General features: G+C 30.6%; 2 protein-coding genes across 2 annotated transcripts in view; both read left to right on the top strand.

The window, feature by feature from the left end:
* The window catches only part of LOC128555149 (adhesion G protein-coupled receptor B3-like), a 29030-nt gene extending 17500 nt beyond the window's left edge, over window positions 1–11530 (top strand). Inside the window, exons 13-17 of the mRNA XM_053536696.1 lie at window positions 9145–9247; window positions 9714–9864; window positions 10201–10270; window positions 10876–10942; window positions 11321–11530. Of these exons, the coding sequence (XP_053392671.1) occupies window positions 9145–9247; window positions 9714–9864; window positions 10201–10270; window positions 10876–10942; window positions 11321–11467 (538 nt within the window). The 3' untranslated portion in view covers window positions 11468–11530. The remainder of the gene's footprint in view (window positions 1–9144; window positions 9248–9713; window positions 9865–10200; window positions 10271–10875; window positions 10943–11320) is intronic.
* LOC123564046 (CUB and sushi domain-containing protein 1-like) overlaps window positions 1–19347 on the top strand; it is a 156655-nt gene that overhangs the window by 85738 nt on the left and 51570 nt on the right. The gene's annotated exons all lie outside the window — the stretch shown is intronic.

The following is a 19347-nucleotide window of genomic DNA, read 5'->3' as shown; positions in this document are numbered from 1 at the left end:
TTTTTTAATTTTTTCTCTCATTATTTCTTCTTTTAAATTTCTCATCTTTTGTCCAATTAAACTTTTTTTTATTCTTATTTCATTAAGTTTTGATTGCATTTATATAATAATGTTAGATAATGTAAGATAATGTTTAATAATGTAAGATAATGTAATATTATTATATAATATACAAATGGAAATTCCAAATTATAATACAAAAAGTAATGCCAAGCACAATAACTTTAAACAATATTATCCTTTTATGCCGGATTCATGTTTTAGAATGTTAATATGTGGATCTTCCGGATCTGGCAAAACAAATACATTAATGCATATGATACGAAAACCTCTTATATATTATGATAAATTATACCTATATGCTAAAAACCTAGAACAATCTAAATATCAGGATTTAATTAAACTCTTAAATGGAATTGCAGAAAAAAATAAAATAAATCCAAATGAAATACTTGAATATTCGGCTGATCCCAACCAAATTGAACCCTGTGAGAATCTTGAATCAGAAAAACAAAAAGTAGTAATATTTGATGATTTTGTATGTGAAGACAAAAAGGTTCAGAATGAAATAACAAAGTACTTTATTCAAGGACGTCACAAAAACTGTTGTGTTATTTATTTAAGTCAGTCTTACTATAAAGCACCAAAAGATATTCGGATTAACTGTTCACATTATATTTTATTTGAAAGTCCAAGTAAACGAGAAAATGATATGATTTGTAATGAACAAAATATTAACCCTAACTCTTTTGCTAATGCAACAAAACAAAAATATGATTTCTTATATATTGACAAACCAAGGAAGTTTTTAAGAAAAAACTTTACTGGTAATATATAGATGGGAGTTTTTAATGATGTAAAACAAATAAGTGAACCCGACAGTATAAGTAAAGTTAAATTTGATATTGATTTAAGTGATTATACTACTAAAAAACAATTCAAAAAACTTAAAAAGGAAATCGTATCTTCACAGAAATAAGGAACTTGATAACACAATGAACAGAGCATTAGATATGGGAGGTAATAACCTTATTAACCTAGGAAATCCAGATAAACCCAACGATGCAGTTGTAACAAAAGATTTTAAAAAGAATTCATTATTAATAGTTCAATTACAAGATAAAATTGAAAAAGAAATGAAAGCTATGGTTGATTCTATTAGAGAACTTGAAGAGAAATCTGATATGACAGACGAAACCATAAAAGAAGTATTTCGGGTAAACACGGGTTTTTAAGAAAAAGATTGAAATTAATTTAAGCAAAGGAATGACGTTTACAATTAATCTTGGATTGATTATAGGACAACAATATTTTATTGAACCAGGAAGTTATGTTAGATTCTATCTAGTCAATTAATTAAATATTGTGTTTTTTATATAATGGGAATATTCAATAATATAAACGAAAAAGTAAGTAAAATAGAAAGACAAATAATAAGAAAACCTCCATTGTTCTTAACATGTTATACCGAAGATACCGATAGTGGATTATTTCAATGGAAAGTTGTAAATGCTAGTCCTGGTTTAGTTCAAAATGGTAATAATGTAACAATTAATTTTAATTGTATTTTAATTATTCTTGTCGATGCAATTAAATTAGATAAAGGAGAAGTTAAATTAAAACAAAAAAATAAAGAAAATGTAATTCTTCAAAGTTACAATGCAAAAACAAACAGAAAAAACGAATCAATTCTATTAATTATGCTAATAAATTTAAAATGAATGATGTAATTTATATTGATTCTTTAAACGTTAAAAATATTCAATTAACAATTTATGGTTCTATAATTTAAGAATAAGCTAATGTATCAATACCATTATCAAGAATGTATATTTTATCGTCATAACATGATATAGATGTTTTATTTATAACATAACTGGAAAGATTGTGTTTATCAGAACGAATAACTTTAAAGGTGTGATTACTTCGTGTTGAATTAAACAAAGTATCTTTATAATTTTTATGAACTATTGTTTTCTTTACAACATGTTTTTTAATTCCTTTACATTTTTTAACATTAACTTCGTTTTCTAATAAATATGAATACATTTTACTTCTTAATCCAACAAATTCAACGATTGGAATACTGGCAGCTTCATCTTTAAATTTTCCAATTACTTTTTTATTATTGTCGAAATAAAATTTTGAATTACTATCGTAATCAGTATTATCACTATTATCAAATAAATCTTTGTCCTTAAAAATCTCATATGCATTGTATTTATTCAATATAGAGGTGTCAGTGAATAAAAGCTTTGCTAAATCCTCGTACTTTTCCTTAATGTAGTTATAATGAAAATCATACATTAAATATTTTGATAAATCTAGAATGCTCATTCCAACATAACAAGGTCTGTTTAATAACAAGCTTTCTTTTATTCTATGAATACCAAATAAATTCTTGTTAAACATCGTTGAACTAACAAATGAAGGTTTTGCTATATACTTCAATAAAATATTTTCATCATGTGGCAGCTTAATATTGATTCTTTTACGTAAATTCTCCATCGTCTTACCGAATACAGAGTTGTTCATTAACTTAAAAAAGTCCTTTTCAAGTGAATTTTTTGCTTTAGATCTTTTTTGAGTATTAAAAACAATATACTTTTTTAACCAAGGACTTTCGTCAAAAGTTAATATTTTGTGTATTTTTGTTACTTTTAACCCTAATTGTGTATATAGTTCAAGATTTTTATAATGAACTACACAATTTTGTTTTTTCATTAAAGTTGGAACTAATTTTTTTACATTACTTTTTCCTATTTCAAATTCTGTTTTAATAGTTTTACTATAATTGGAAAGCCATTGATCTGGTATTTTAATTTTTTCAGGAGCCAAAGAATAATCATTATGTACAGTATGTAATTCTTTTGGATATTCAAGATCACATTCAACTATAAAGTTAGTTTTACCTTTTGCAATTAATTTCTTGAATTGTTTTTCGGATATAAATTTTAAAGTTTCCAGAGGGCAAAGGTCGACACATGGCCCAACCATAAAGATTATTGGCGTCAAGGTACATAATGTATTTAGATTCTAATTTAGGATCATAATCTTTCATATATTTATTGTTTGCTTTACTGTATCTGTTTGAAATATAACTTATTCTTCCTCTCAGTCCCTTTTCAATAAAAAGATACATATCAATATCAGTTATTAAATCTAACTGAATTCCAGTCATTTTTAACATTGCATCCCAAGCTAAACCAGGACTACTAAAATAATGACAAGGGTCTAATTTGTAGTACTCTAAACACAACCATCTAAAATTTTAGAATACATCAGCTAAAAGTAATACGTCAGTTTTTAAATATAGATCGTGATATTCTCCCATTGTTTTAATTTTAAATTTATTCCAAACATTTTTAGCATGCTCATATTCTTCATTAGATATGTGTGTTTCATTTAAACTTGAATAAAACTCTTCTTTAGGAGGTAATTCTGTTTCTTAGAATTTTTTAAATGAATCTATGTAATCATATGGATAAATACCTTTTGTTTTTAATAAATTAATGTTTTCACAATTAAATTCTTGAGATAAATATTTAAATTCTGGAATATTTTTTACTAAGTTATCCAATGATTGAGACATAAATTGGAATGAATCAATAAAGACCAAGTCGGAAATCATAAATGCCATATATCTTTCCATATTATTAGGAATAACATTAATTTCTTTTTTGAATTTTCCTATTTGTTGCATAATAAAATGACCGTCATAACCTCTTAAATTATGAAAAATAACTGGAATTTTGTGTGTTAGTCTAAAATTAATATTACATTCTGAGTGAGCACTTCCTCTGAATTTTCCTGTTATATGACAGTGATCACGTACTTTGATTGAATCTTCTATATATTCTTTTTCACAGATATGACAAAACTTTTGTTTTTTAAATTCAATTTCGTCTTTTTCAGACATTCTTAAATATTTGTTAAAGTTAACTTTAAACATTTCCTTACAATATTCCTCTTCCTCAAGCATTTTTTCAATAAACTTATAAACTGCATTGGGTCCTCTGTAAACCTGTGTTGGTTTAGTATATTTATCGTCATAACAACAAACAACTTAATAACCGTAACCACAATCTATATGTTTTTGGTACGGTTCTGTAAATGAAGATTCTGGATTCGGAAGAGTTGTTGAAACTTTTAAATTAATTGATTCGAAATCAGCATAAATTACAAAAGGTACTGATAATTGTTTGTGATAATCTTTAAAATAAACTTTACTTCCCTCTTTTGGCATTTTACGCCTTGGGTACCATTAATGGCTAAACAATTTGGAATGTGTTCATCCAATATTTTTTCTTATGAAAAATTTTGTAAGCATGATTTACAAAAATGTTTTTTATGTTGATATTTTTTTTTTTTTAAACATTAATCTATTAAAGTCTTTTATCCAAACATAATGGTTTTTTTCGTTATTACTAATTAGCAACATGTCACACCTTTCGGAATATTGATATTTTGATATGTACAATGGATAAATTCCCGTAGGTTCTTCATAACCAAATATATTAAATGAAATATCATTTAAAACTTCTATTTGATTTAATGTAACAGGAAATTTAATTCCAGTATAATCAAGATCGTTTATATGTTTTTTATATTTTGAAATTTTTTGAGGATCTTTTTCAACAGAAAATTTGTAGGCTAAATGACACCATCTAAAACATTCATTATCGTCATTTTTTTATATTTATCAATCCTTTCATTGGATGTTGTAATGGTTTTGGTAATTCTAAATAACTTGAAGCAGCCAGTGGTGTATATTTATATCTATTTATATAATGAGCATCAACTGACTCTATTCTCCAACCACTTCCTTCTGAAATCCAATTACCAATTTTATTTATTATTTCATCAAAAGCTTGACGTAAGGTGTTTTTTTATTTCATTTGTATTAATAATTTCTAAAGCCTATGATTGAAAATAAGCTGATTTATATATTGTATCTGTTGCACTCATTTTTACAAAAGTTATTTTTAAAACAACGTTTATTTTTATACCTTTTAAAGCTTTAAGTTCAACTTTAAGTATTTCATAAGAGTCATTTATAGTTAAATATAATTGATTTTTTGGATCATCTCTATATTCAATTTTAATTTCAAATTTCTTATAATATTGCTTTGTAGATCTTTCAATTTCCATCTATATATTATATTTAGAAAAAAAATCGTTAAGCAAAAAAGGGTTAAAAAAATAATAAAATAAATAAAGTTTAAGAAGAAATAAAATATTTAAATTTATATCTTTTTCCGTTAGTTTTTGATATTCCACTTTTTACTCTGTTTTTCCCTTCACAGCACATTTTTATTAACGCTGAATTAATATCAAGGTCTTTAAATGCTGCGTAAGTGCTTTTATATATTTTTTCTTCATTAGTGTCACAATCGGTTGCAATAACTCTTTTAGAGTTGTTTCGATGATTATTTGGTCTGGGACAATCACATAACCTTTCGACATTTTCTTCTTCAGTTAATAGACAACCACAGTCCCATTCAAATAAATTCTTTTCTAATAGATAAGGATCTATAACATTTTGTAATTTATCAATGACATGGTTTTTATATTCATCGCTAACTATTTGATTAAGTTTTGATTTAATAACGTTTCTTCTTTTGAGTACTTTTTTATATGAATTATTGTCTGGATTCATTATTTCTCCTAAAGTGCTAGATAATTTTGACATAATCATTCTATCTACTTTTCTATTAACCATCTATATATAATATACTTATAGAAAAAAATCTCTAAAACGCACGTAAAAAAATTATATTGATTTGAGAAATTTGTTTATATTATCTATATCTTTTGAATAAGATTTTAAAGTTACTTTTTCTAAATTGTTATCAACTGTTAAAATTTTACTACCTTCTTGAGACATTCTATTTAACCATTCTTCGTGTAATTTGTGTAGTTTTTCTAAATAATCTAAACCAACTCTGTTTTCTTCAGTTCTGTTTCTTTTTTGAAGTCTTTGAAAACATATTTTAGGATCGGTTTTAACATAAATAAAAGCATCAATTGGGGTTTTTCCATGTATTTTAATAACATGATCAATTAAGAAAAGATTGTATACTGCCCACTCGGGGTCATTTATAACATCGTTGTCGTGATATTGTTTTGTAAAAACATTGCTGTTAGTTAAATAACATCGTTCAAGAAAAGAAACACCATCAAAGTTTTTAGCAGAATTTAACATTTTTATGTGACTGTTTAAAGTTGCTAACTGAAAAGGAAATGAATATTTTAGAGGTTCTTGAGCAGCAAGTTCAAAAAGATTATATGAATTTCCGCTTGGGTTCATAACATTTTGCCATTCATGAATTGGTTCTGGAATTATATTAAAATTAGAATTATATTCTTTAATAATATCTAAAAACGTACTTTTTTCTGATGCAATATTACCTTCAACTGATATAATTTTTCTCATTTATATAAATTACTTATAGAAAAAATCTTTAATATAACTCTTCTTCTTTTTTACTTTTATATCCGTTAAGTTTAAATTCCTTCATATATGTTTCAAAGGGCATTAAATATTTTTTTTCTTTCTGCATTTCTAACAGTATTGTAAAAATATCTTGAATAACTTTTTTCTCTTCTTCTTTATTTACTTTTCCAGGATCATTAGGGTTATGAACAGCTAAAGCTGCAATCCGTGCTTTTGTTATTAGTTGTTTTATTTTGTGATGATGTGTTTTTAAAATAAATTTCTTGTCGTCAAGTTTTAGTCTATTAGTAAATATGGTAATTACTGGTGGAACAACACCAACAACTGCTATAAATATAGGAATAGCTGGAACAAGTGCTAATGCAGCTGAACAACCAAAGATACTTGTTGTAATATATAACCCAGTACTTACTCTTCCACAAAACTTATAACTTTTTCTGTAAGCAGCAGCTAGTTTAGTTAAGTGAATAATTAATTGATCTATTGTTTCTATTCCATTATTAGAAATAAGATTTTTATTACTCATTTATATAATATATTTTCAATTTAAATTTCTTCCAATTCATTAAATGGTACCCAACTATTAAATTTTTCATTGTAACCTTTCCATTTTACTAAAGCTTGTTTTTTCTTATAGTCTCGTCTAATAACTTTTTCTATTCTAAAAACTTCTTGTGTAGTAGGTAAAAGTTCTTGTTCATAAAATGATCCTTGAATTATTTCATCATTTCAATCTTTTATAGTATATGTTCTGGGATTTGTATTATTAATTTTATAAATTATAAATATTTCCTCTGTCCAGTTTGGTGTATATCCTTTTTCAAAATGCCTTTTAAGTTTGCTTAAGCGAACTCGATCACCAATTTGAAATTTTGGTTTACTCTTTGGTATCTTTAAATTACCATATAAGTTAAAGTAAACAGTACCTTTATTTAAGTTTTTACTGGCTTCGGTTGGTGTCATTTTTATACTAGAATGTTTTGTTTTGTTATATTTATCAACCATATCCTGCAAATTATCTAAATAAATATAAGTATTATTTACTGTAAAATATTTCCACATTATTCTTTTTAAAGTTCTATTGAATCTTTCAATTACTACAACCTTACCTTCGTTAAATGTATGGTACATGTTAATCTTATTTTTATTCAAAAATGATTCAAACTTTTTATTATAAAATTCTTTTCCTTCATCTACCCATAAATTTGTTGGTGTTCTGTCTTCAGAAATTATTTTTTCAAATGCTTCAGTAACAGATTCTCCAGTTTTATTCTTTAATGGAATAACCCAAGCATATTTACTGAATATATCAATAACGGTTAACAAGTACTTTACTCCTTTATTATATTTTGAAAAGGCTTGCATATCAACTAAATCAGCAGACCAAGTATCATCAGTATCATTAACAATCACCCGTCGTTTCCTAAATTTTCTTTTAATTGGTTTGTGTAATTCTTCTGCTAATTCATCACTCCAGCGGTAGCTCAGAGTTACCGGCTTTGCAGTTATTTCGGGGGTCTTTTTAGTAAGCTCTTAGCTTCCGAGGACTTACGTCCAAGTAAATACTCTACCCCCTTTTCCCGTTTTTTGACTTTCGTTTTTGTCCGAGACCAAGTTTATATTTCGTTTTAATTGCAGGTTTTACAACTAAATGTTTTGCAATCTTTTCTCCAAATGTTTTTGATTTAGTGTTATTTAAGTTGGAAAGCATTTGTTTGTCGCATATACCCTTTTTTACACCGCTGTCATAGCCAAAGTCGTGGGTCTTACATACTGCGTCCAGTTCGTTGACAGGAGGTCCATTATCTAAAGGATTTCCTGGTCCGCAATAGTTATATCCTGGAAGTGTTAACCCTTTTTTAGGTAATAAAGGTAACACTGCTTTATGGATATCCAAATTGCCTGCTTTGACAGTACTTTTAACAAACTTTGATTTCATTCTTCCACAAGATGAACAGGTGGCCATTATCATTCTTTTCCCGTTTTTTGCTGTAACATAATGGGTGTTTATATTATCAGTAAATCTTCTTTCTTTCAAACAATATATTTTATTCTGTAAACTCATCTATATCATATGTATTTAAAACTTTTAATTGGGTTTAAAACCTGTGGTTTGTTTAATTGTCCGGTATTTGTCTGGACTGGCCAAGGGTTATAGGTTAAATAAGGTCAGATTGGTCCTTCAACCTTACGTTCATCAAAGATAGAAACTCAGTTTCTCTTAAAGATTTTCAGGGTACAAATACATTGAGTTAGTATTTTAAAACTGGTTGGTTTTGGAATTTTTAAATTTGAATTGGCTGGCTTTGGGTTTTTTAGAAGTGGTCAAAAGGTAAAATAAGGTCAAATAACGCCAAAAGCGCTATATATATTACTACTCAGGAAGTCAATTATTTTAGATCATTTATCTTGTTTAGTCTGTAATTTTGGAACTCTGGTGAACGATACAGAGCAGTTTCCCCACCGGCGGCAGACCAGAAAGAAAATGCCTCTGTACATGTTATACCCTACCCCTAGGTATTCTATAAGAATACTAGGGATAGGGTATAACATGTACAGAGGCTTATAGAATACCTAGGGGTAGGGTATAACATGTGCGGAGGCATTTTCTTTCTGGTCTGACGCCAGTGGGTTTCCCTATATATTTAGAGGTAGCCGTTTTCAGCGGCGTGTTCCGTATTTTTCAGATATGTTAAAAGCGACCGTGTTGTGATTCTAATACATCTATCTATTTCTCTCGTCATATCGTATGCTATCTTCCTCGGTGGTGTAGACAGGACGGAAAATAAGGTACTGTACATTTGTAAAGAAATGTTCCTACTTTTAATATGTTACAATTAATTCTACGTTTTGACTCCTCTGAGCACTTCCAGTAATCACATTCTGAAAGTTAGTAAATCTTCATCTTCTTCACCAAAAACTGAGCATACTCCTACAATTCAGCAATAGCTCAAGTGTATTTAAATGCCTAACACCGCAAACATCGCAGATATATCTTCTATTCAGTATTGTTTTCTTTATTACTAAGATTGCAATGTAACTAGGTAGAAATGTTTCTTGAATAACACTCGACTAAACTAAGATGTTTGAACTGTGAAACTCGGGAGAATGATCTTTGACCATTACGGCCATCATGCTATATTTGGTGTATATATACATTACGATAGCCCACCAGCATATTCATTTTATACAAATATTCAATGCAAACTTCAGTATTGTACAAATCCGTTCCTTTATTTTTAAAATTATTTTGAAGGATGCGTGTACAGCGGTGGCAGTGTTACTGCAATATATTTTTCTAGTAGTGTTCTTCCTAATGTTGGCGGAAGGAATCGAGATATTAGTGACCGTCCTGTATGTTTTTACGACAGCTTCTAGATTAAAGTGGCTGTTACCGGCTGCATGGTGTAAGTCTTTTCTCAAATTTCGAATCCATAACCACCTCACCGGTGTTTGTTCAAAACCTCAATTCATTTGTAGAATTCTTTCATATGACGAAGCTTTTCCGTTCGATATTCTACACACGTGATCGGTCATGCCTGATCTAATTTCCTGTTTTCGTAATCAAATGATAGAATGTTGTCATATCACGGATGTAACTTTAAACCAAACAAAGCATTGTATTTCCATTTTGATAATCTCTTAAGAGGTTATTTTCTTTCAAAAGAAATCACGTGCATGTGTAAGTACTAAGTAGTTAAATTGAATTGAATGAAAGATTAAATTATGAATCTCACTTCCAGTGATCCCGGCTGTTATTGTTGGTATATCTCTAGGAGCTACACAGTTACAAGGATATGGAAATGAACAATTGTAATATTTTGTCTTTCTTATTTCGTTTTATAGAGCATATATGTTACATTTTCCTTTTTTGAACGATTGCAAACATATGCAATTCCGTGTCTTGGGGTGATGATGTAACTGTTAAAAAATAATACAAATATAATATAGGACTTGTGTTAGTATGTTGAAGCTGAACTCATCTTTTTGCACGAATTCTAACATAATATGATAACCGATATTCTGAAACAAACAATTACAATTTTGAAACAGCATATGAGCCGCACCATGTGAACAGCAACATAGTGCATTTGCGACCAGCATGGATCCAGATCAGGCTGCGCATCCGCACAGTCTGGTAAGGATCCATGCTTTTCGCTTACGGTTTCTCTAATTGAAATAGGCTTTGAAATAGAACAGAATGGATCCTGGTCAGACTGTGCGGATGCGCAGGCTGGTCTGGATCCAGGCATGTCTGGATCCATGCTAATCGCAAATGCACTATGTTGGTTTTCTCATGGTGCCGCTCATATTTCACTGATACAACCGTGTGTTACTGTTATTCTGTACTAAGAGTATATCTAAAGAGCAGTTGATATTATATATACATTATGCATGTCTTTGCCTTATTCTTGCAGTTGTTGGTTATCAGTTGAGGGAGGTCTGATCTGGGCATTTGTTGCGCCAGCTCTAACAATTATTATGGTTTGTATATTATATAAACATGAAAATATGTCGAGTGAAATGCCCAATTAAAAGCAGACGGTTTAGTAGAACGTAACAAAATGCCGAAGCAACGTGTCCTTGCATTCTTTCGTTGTTTTCTAGTTATTCGAGATTGTTTCTCCAGCTAAACAATATATACATATTTTACGAAGTACAAGCATTTGAAAAACACAGAATATAAATAATCCGTTTATGAACGAATATTACAGACAACTGATATGTTTAATTACGTAATCATATGACGTAATATGAATTTTCCGAAATGCTCTTTAACGACTTTCAAATTTGATGTTCTTTATTTTAAGAAAAAATTGAAGAAAAAAAAATGTTAACAGTTAAAATTTGTTTTTGTTTAAGGTAAACTTTGTGCTTCTTATCCTCATTTTACGAGCTGCATTTGGAGCTTCTACTCTGGCACAAAAATCGAAAACGGAGAGTAAGAGCATTTTGTGTATTTTCTTTTTTTTTCAGTGTCCTTACCGTAATAACGTAATGGCAATATGAGCCGCGCCATGAGAAAACCAACATAGTGGCTTTGCGACCAGCATGGATCCAGACCAGCCTGCGCAGTCTGGTCAGGATCCATGCTGTTCTCTTTCACAGCCTATAGTAATTAGAGAAACTGTTAGCAAACAACATGGTTCCTGACCAGACTGTGCGGATGCGCAGGCTGGTCAGTATCCATGCTGGTCGCAAAGTTACTATGCTGGTTTTCTCATGGTGCGGCTCATATCTATAATTTCAAACGTGCAAATAAAATTCAACTCGTACCGAGTTCCAACTTTCTTTTTCTTCATGCAAAATATAATTATTTACTCCTTTGATACTTATTTGTTTCGCATTTCAGAGCTGGTGTGAAGTGTTTATGTGTACTGTTACCGCTCATGGGTTGCACGTGGGTAATTGGAATATTTTATGTAATATATTTTCCGTCGGTTAAGCGAAGCGAATTAGGCGGGAAATATTTTCCTTGAATAGGTATAGATCTTTTGTTGTATCAGGCCAATCAAAATCTTGTTTTGATGGTTGTTTTGTTGGTAGTCTTAGTAACGCTGGTAAGGCAAGTTATCGTGCCGATTGTTGTGATTTGTATGGTCATTCAGCTTTGGGCACCTATGCTTACAAACAGATTATTTTTCGTTAGTCATGGATGAAATTTCACCACGTAATTCGCCAAGACGTCCTAGTGCAAATAAAACGGACATTAAGGTACTTCCGCCATCTTGAATTTAGAGTGACCTTCATTTGAAGTGTGAAAATATAGTGAACAAAATCTTTCAAATGCAGCTGTTCCAGAATACAAAAACAGCTCAGTTTGCAAGACCTGAACTAAAAGTAGCTGTATAAAAAGTAAAACCGAAATTTGGAAATAAACAAAGAAGATATTTTACCTGTATTTTTCCAAATTTTTGGTTAGATTTATAAATCCTTTCAAAATACTTTATTAAAAATTCATGAATGGCAAAAGTTAGTTCAAAGTTTCAATTAGTGCATAGGAGAATTGTCTTACTGAATAGAACTAAAGTTATTACAAAATCTGTTTTCAAACTTGACCACCTCATGTATTAAAACGAAAATAAATCTGTACATATTGCTATTTCAGCATACATAAAAGTAGTGCAATGTGCGGACAATGATTTTTGTACGTATGGTGTACCAAACCGCCTAAAATTGTAAGACAAGTCTCAGACTTAATGTGAACAAGATTTGGCAACGATCCAAAATTCTTTTCAAAGATTGTGCAAGTATAAGAAAGGTTTAATTTATTATAGTGGAATTTATGTACTTACGCGCTGCTTATCTCACGGAAAATTTGGTGGAAATGGAATTTTCGGCACTTCCTGCGGTAACTACCGAAATTACTTAACGTAACTTTCTCACTCATACGTGATCGTATATTTATAAATTATAAAAACAATCGAAATATTTGCTTTATCACGATATATGCAAATATTTTTAGACAATCTTGAAACATTAGGTCACAGTATTTCCGCATACTGGTCCGGGACAAGTTCGATGTGTATAGTGATTCCTTATTAGATGTTTCATGCGTCGTAAACTAACCAATTTTGATCTATCGACTTTTTAAACAATATGAGAATAATGCAGCATGTTTTTGAAAACACAGTGAGAATAAATCGCAGAAAAAAATGTACAGCCAAATATGTTAGGAGGTAATACAATTTGTATACAGTTGTAGATAACTACGAAACATTTTACAAAATGCAATCAGTTGAACTTCTCACGCGAAAACCTGATGATTAAAATCAGCAATATCTCAAAAGTAACTTTTCTGCATCTTGGTTCTTCGTTAAACAATGATATTTTTTCACATTTTCATAGATTTAAACTGATAATAAATGTGCATTGAAATTCCGGCATAGAAATGGACATTGACTTTACATTACTGCGGTGTTGACAGCAGAAACAGCGGTCCAATACTAAGACTGTCTACGAAACCAAAGATAACGAGTTCTTTATCTGAAAATTACGAACATTGGGATCAGTGTTCAGAATACACCTGAAAATGATAGACTTGCATAATCTCATAAACACTTCTTAATGTATGTTCTCTGAAATGAACAAATAACATGACTCAACTGAACCATACTTTTAAAGTAATTCAGTTTATTCACCACGGCCGTTCAAAATGCACGGGATTCTCGGATGATCATGCCTTAATTTCAGTGGTTGAGTTAAACAAGTTAGATTGCTTCGTTTTTTCCCGAGCATCTAACAATTATTATTATTGTAATTATAGAACAAATCTATGCAGTAAATGCAAATTAGGACGGTTTTGTAGAACGTAAAAATGAAAGCAAGTTATTGCATCTTTCTTTTTCTATTTTCGGATTGTTCTCAGTAACATTTGACATATTTTACGAATGACAAGCATTTTGAAACATCTAGTAAATACGTTTAGCTGAACGAATATTACAGAAACGATATGAAATTATTTATATTGGCGAATATGTTTATTTTAAATCTCAACACATTTAAATTATGTTCTTTATTTTAGAAAATGATTGAAATTCAACTTTAATTTTTTGTTAAAAACTTTGTCGACTCTTATCGTATATTTTCAGCGCATTGACTTACTATTGACAAATGAAAACGTGCATTTGTTTTTCTTCAGTCCAACGGTAAGTGTTGGCAAAAGGCGAGAAAAACACATATGCTTACACATGATCGCGTGTCATTCTGTTAAATGTGAAGATCTGTAACAGCATTAATGATGAGAACATGTAGAAAAACTGGTACTAAATGTGGATCTCAGCATGATATAAAGGAGACATACTATTTTCAGTTAAGAAATCTCAGTGAAAAAGAACAATCTATGATTTAATTCCTTGAATAACTTCGCGAAATATCATTAGAAACTTGCACTATTTGTTTCGCATTTCAGATGTTTAAGAATTTTTGATAACGTTAAACGCTCGGTGTGCACTGGTAATTGAATAATTTTTATACATTTCGCTCGTAACGAACCGAAATTAGCCAAAAATTTTCACTGAATGTAATTTTGTTTATCACAACACTGTTGAATGGTTGTGTTGCTTTATCTCATAAGTTAACAAGTTATCGTGCCAATTTGTATTTTATTATTAGTTGGGCCCTATGCATTCAAACAGATTTTTCGTAGGTCTGATATTTCACACGTATTCTAATTCAAACGTCTGTGCAAAAAAACCTTAATCAGACATTAAATTTAGTTTTGGAACAATTGAAAAGTCAGAAAGAAGAGCTTTCGTCTTGAGAGACGACGTTAAAGGGACTTCATTATCTGTGTCATCAGAAGTGAAAAAGATTAAAGACAAAGAGTTGTCGTGGAAAAAGGAGGGCAACAAGATTCAATATAACTTTAACACGGACATTGAAGATTCAGTCGTGCAAGCCAAGTGGGCTATCACAAACAACAAATCTGACTACCGTCTGGAGGTGTTAGAGGAAACCGCTGGTAAATTGCACAAACGTAAAAAACTTATCCGAATTGCCGATACGTCAGAAGGGGGCTGGGAAACAGTTCGACAATACCAGGCGAATCCTGTAGCCAGCGACAGTGACGATGAATCTAAGATTTCCAAGGCGGAAAACCGTGCTCTCCGCAAACGCAAGCGATTTCAATCGAAAAAAATCGGCGAACGACGCACCTGGGAAACGCACATTATTTCCCGGGCCTACTTCTAATGTTGGGAGTATTGGGAGCGTTCCATTTCCTCAATGGGGTATGCAGCCATCAACGTCAGGTACCTTTCCAGGAGTCAACGGTTCTCTCGGGACGTCTAATTTTCGTCCCTACACAAGGAAGACGTTTGGAAGTTGCTTCGCCTGCGGAGACTTCACGCACTACAGAAAAGATTGTCCCTACATGTCAGGTTCCTTCAACAAGCAGAGTCAATCAGCCATCGATGTCACCCAGGACAGAAAATGAATCATCAGTTTTGACAGATGAGTATTCTATTTTTAGATGTAATTGTTATGATTTACACGGTGACAGTTTTACGCATGAATATTTTGAGTATGAACAGGGTCAAAAAGCAATAATTGTTAAAGATAGGTTAAAACAGTGTTATGATTTTTGGCATAAGATTGGTGCTAATGATTTTATACTGGATACAATCAAAAGTGGGTATAAAATTCCATTTTATTCTATGCCACCTGCTTGCATTTTAAAAAATAACAGGTCGGCTTTACAAGAACGTAGTTTTGTACAAGAAGCAATAAATGATTTATTATTGAGGGGTTCAATTGAAAAGTGTGAGAAAATTCCTGCTGTTGTTAACCCGTTAACCGTTTCAGTACAGTCTTCTGGGAAGAAGCGTTTGATACTTGATTTAAGACATGTCAGTAAGCATTTATGGAAACAGTCGGTAAAATATGAGGACATTAGAATCGTACTCAATTATGTTCGACCCAATTGCTATATGTTCAAGTTTGACATTCATTCTGCGTATCATTTCATATCTATTTTTCCCCTTCATACTGATTATTTGGGGTTTTCATGGACTGATGACATGGGAAACACTATTTTTTACAAATTCTTGGTGCTCCCTTTTGGAATTAGCACAGCTTCGTACATATTCACCAAATTAACAAGACCATTAATTGCTAAATGGAGGGGTGAAGGAAAGATGATAGTCATGTTTTTAGATGACGGTTTTGGTTGTGAGGGAGATTTTTTGAGTTGTTCAGATGTTGCTGTCTCGATAAAAAATGATCTTCTTAAATCCGGGTTTGTTCCAAAAGCAGAAAAATCTTTATGTGTTCCTGTGCAAATCATAGAGTTTCTTGGTAATACTCTTGATAGCACCATAAATAGTATTTATATACCAGATAGAAGAATACAGAAAGCATTAAATACTCTTTCAGAGATAGAATATTCGCTAAAGAAACACAGACGGGTTCATGTGAGAAAATTGGCTAGTTTTGTTGGACAAATTATCTCCATGTCGGTTGTTATAGGTCACATTTCTCAAATAATGACTAGGTATTTGAGTATAGATATAGCCGCCGTACAATCGTGGGCATCTTATATACAATTAAGTTGTGGTAGTATGACTCAACTCAAATTTTGGAAAGAAAATTTACAAGTATTGAACATTAGTAAGATTAATGTTGAAGATTTTTTCACTAAAATAGTATTTAGTGATGCCTCCGGAACGGGATTTGCCGGTTATGAGGTAAAATCTGTAAATGGTGTCGCTCAAGGTCAGTGGACAAATGATGAACAGGTTCGATCCTCTACTTGGAGAGAACTTACAGCAGTTTTCAGAGTTATGCAGTCCAGTGTACATGTTTTACGAGGACACAAGGTTAAGTGGTTTTCTGATAACCAGGCTGTTTAGCAGTCTTACATTGTGTTAAAAAGTGTTGGATGCATGTTATAGTGCTAACATTGCATTACTATTCATCGTTAGTTAAAAACATAGTTAGAAGCTGCTAAATGAAGATTTCTAAGAAAATGAAAGAACCATATCTGTTAATGTTGCATAGAATGTTCATATCTTTATCAAAAACAATATCGAAAGCAAATATTGGTGTATTTAGCATAGATGGTTCTTAGAATGTCAGAATACGTAAATTAACTTGATTTATTCTCCAAGTATTATTGGAATGAAGAAAGGGTGTTATGAGTGGAATTGTCATTTTGACAGGTACTTGTGGTGTAGTTAATATTTGGCGTTGCTTGTTCGACCATTTACATTTTGGGATTCAAAAAATGTCAAAAAATATACAGGTTAATGATTGTAACCCATTTCGTTCTTTGGAAAGTTTTTGGCGTTTATTTTGCATGTTCGATTATTCAATTGATTCTAGACTGGTCGAGTGGCCTACTGAAGGCAGAATTAACAGCATGCATTAAGGCAGATTTTCAAGAAAACTGAAGGTGTTAATGTAAGCCCAAAGAGGTTAAAATTAAAGACTGTATATATCTGAAACTGTTTAAGATGGTAAAACTATGCATCTATTTGCAGGCCTTATTATTGACTTATATTCCCGTTTTAGGCATCATCCCTGCAATAGTGTTATAATATTAAAAATATTGAAAAATTGTGTTTTTGTTTTTGGTACAATGTCTTTGAGTTAAGGAAATTTAATATGGTTTAATATTATTCGACCTTAAAACATAGGTAGTTTTACTTTGCAAAAATGTAATCTTAGCCTTTTGTTGTCTTTCAGATAATGAGCGATCAAAATCATAAAATGTGACTTAGTCAAGAGATTTTGTGCAAATTATTTTTTATAATTGTTTTAACGAACGTATGTTTACTTTTAATATATTGTTTTTTACGGTTTCTTATCGGGACAAATAAAGTACTTTACACATTTTCGGTCATTATAGTAACCGATCCCAAATATGAATTGATTCGTGGAATACCAACAAATTGTAACAATCGATTGTAAATTATCGTTGAGGAAAGGTCTGTAGTAATTAAGAGTAAGAGGTAAAGATGGAGAATTTTTCGCAACCAATTAATTGTTGTAATTCGCTTTTATTGTGTCTATCGGTTCTCTCAAAATTTCGTTTTCAAGTGCTTGTATCAAATATCAATTTTGAATGAATGTTTTAAATATGCATGAATTTTATATGTTTTTACATTAGCTATAGCATTGCATTCGTTTAGAAAAATGTTTTACAATCTAAATTTAAAGTTCTAATACAATACAAAAACTACTGTATGTTGACTTAAATTGAAATTTTATTTGCAAACAATTCGAAACAGAAATCATTTGCACTGTGTTGAGTAGCATAACACAGCTTAATTTTAAGATTTGAATCTCTTCAATTAGACGTCGATATAGTACAAGTTAATATAGAAATCTATTGTCCAAACGGAACAGATTTTCTACACGATGGATAATTGACATATTTTACGTGTATTATGAGTCTGGTTATAAAATTTTATTCGATATTTCATTTCAATATTTCATATTCACGGTAGCAGAAAACAATTTACATTACTACCCAAAAGATATGTTTCCCAACATAGACGTTAGGTGATTTCAATTCCATTCCTATTACACACCATTTGATAGACCCTTTTTGAGCTGAGGCGGTTTAATAATTTGAATGATGTATCGATATTCTAAAATTCGGAACATGTATAGCATCGTAAAGTCCAGGAGGCGCCTCAGCCCGCAATATAACGGCATTAAGTAACTTGACTTTTAGAGAATGAAAGGTTGTATGCAACCAAAATGGTTGTATATTTAATACATTTAGTTTATCAGAAAAATATTTTACTCAGATATTGGTTATACTAAACATTTGCATTATTTCACTTGCACTGTTTATTGTTTAAAAACATTAATAGTTTTTCATTCTTATGATTCATGCTGGTAAGCCTCAAGGATGCCTGAAATGTCTTTTCAGTATAACATATATAAGCATTTGATTTTGATCTTGTTGTACACAGCGTTGTAGTTTAAGAATATAAAAATATGCTGCGATCAAGTTTCCAGTTAGTCAATAGCCTAGTATAAGTTTATACTTGCTAAAAGATTATGGAATCTGTGGCCCTAACATATCATTACGTTTAAGATGTACAAGAAATGCGACGACAGAAGAATCATATGCTCTTATCTTGAAGTCCAGCCGATTTTGGTTGTATTTTCTAAAATGTTTTTATATGAATTTGCATTTATGAAGGATCATTTGTAATTTGTAAACTCTGCATTTCTTAATTTTTGTATTACGGGACTATACATCTAGTGCAAAAATTGTTAAAAATGTCCACTTTTTTTATTTGAACAACATTCATTTACGGCATTATTATAACCAACAAAACAATAAATTATGAAAATCTTACTCACATATTTGTAAATGCCTAATTTGTGAATCAAATATCGGGCCTTAAGGAATAGAGTCAGTGGTTGAATTA

Source organism: Mercenaria mercenaria, chromosome 2, assembly GCF_021730395.1.
Source record: "Mercenaria mercenaria strain notata chromosome 2, MADL_Memer_1, whole genome shotgun sequence".
NCBI lineage: Eukaryota > Metazoa > Mollusca > Bivalvia > Venerida > Veneridae > Mercenaria > Mercenaria mercenaria.
This window is presented reverse-complemented; position numbering and strand designations above follow the sequence as displayed.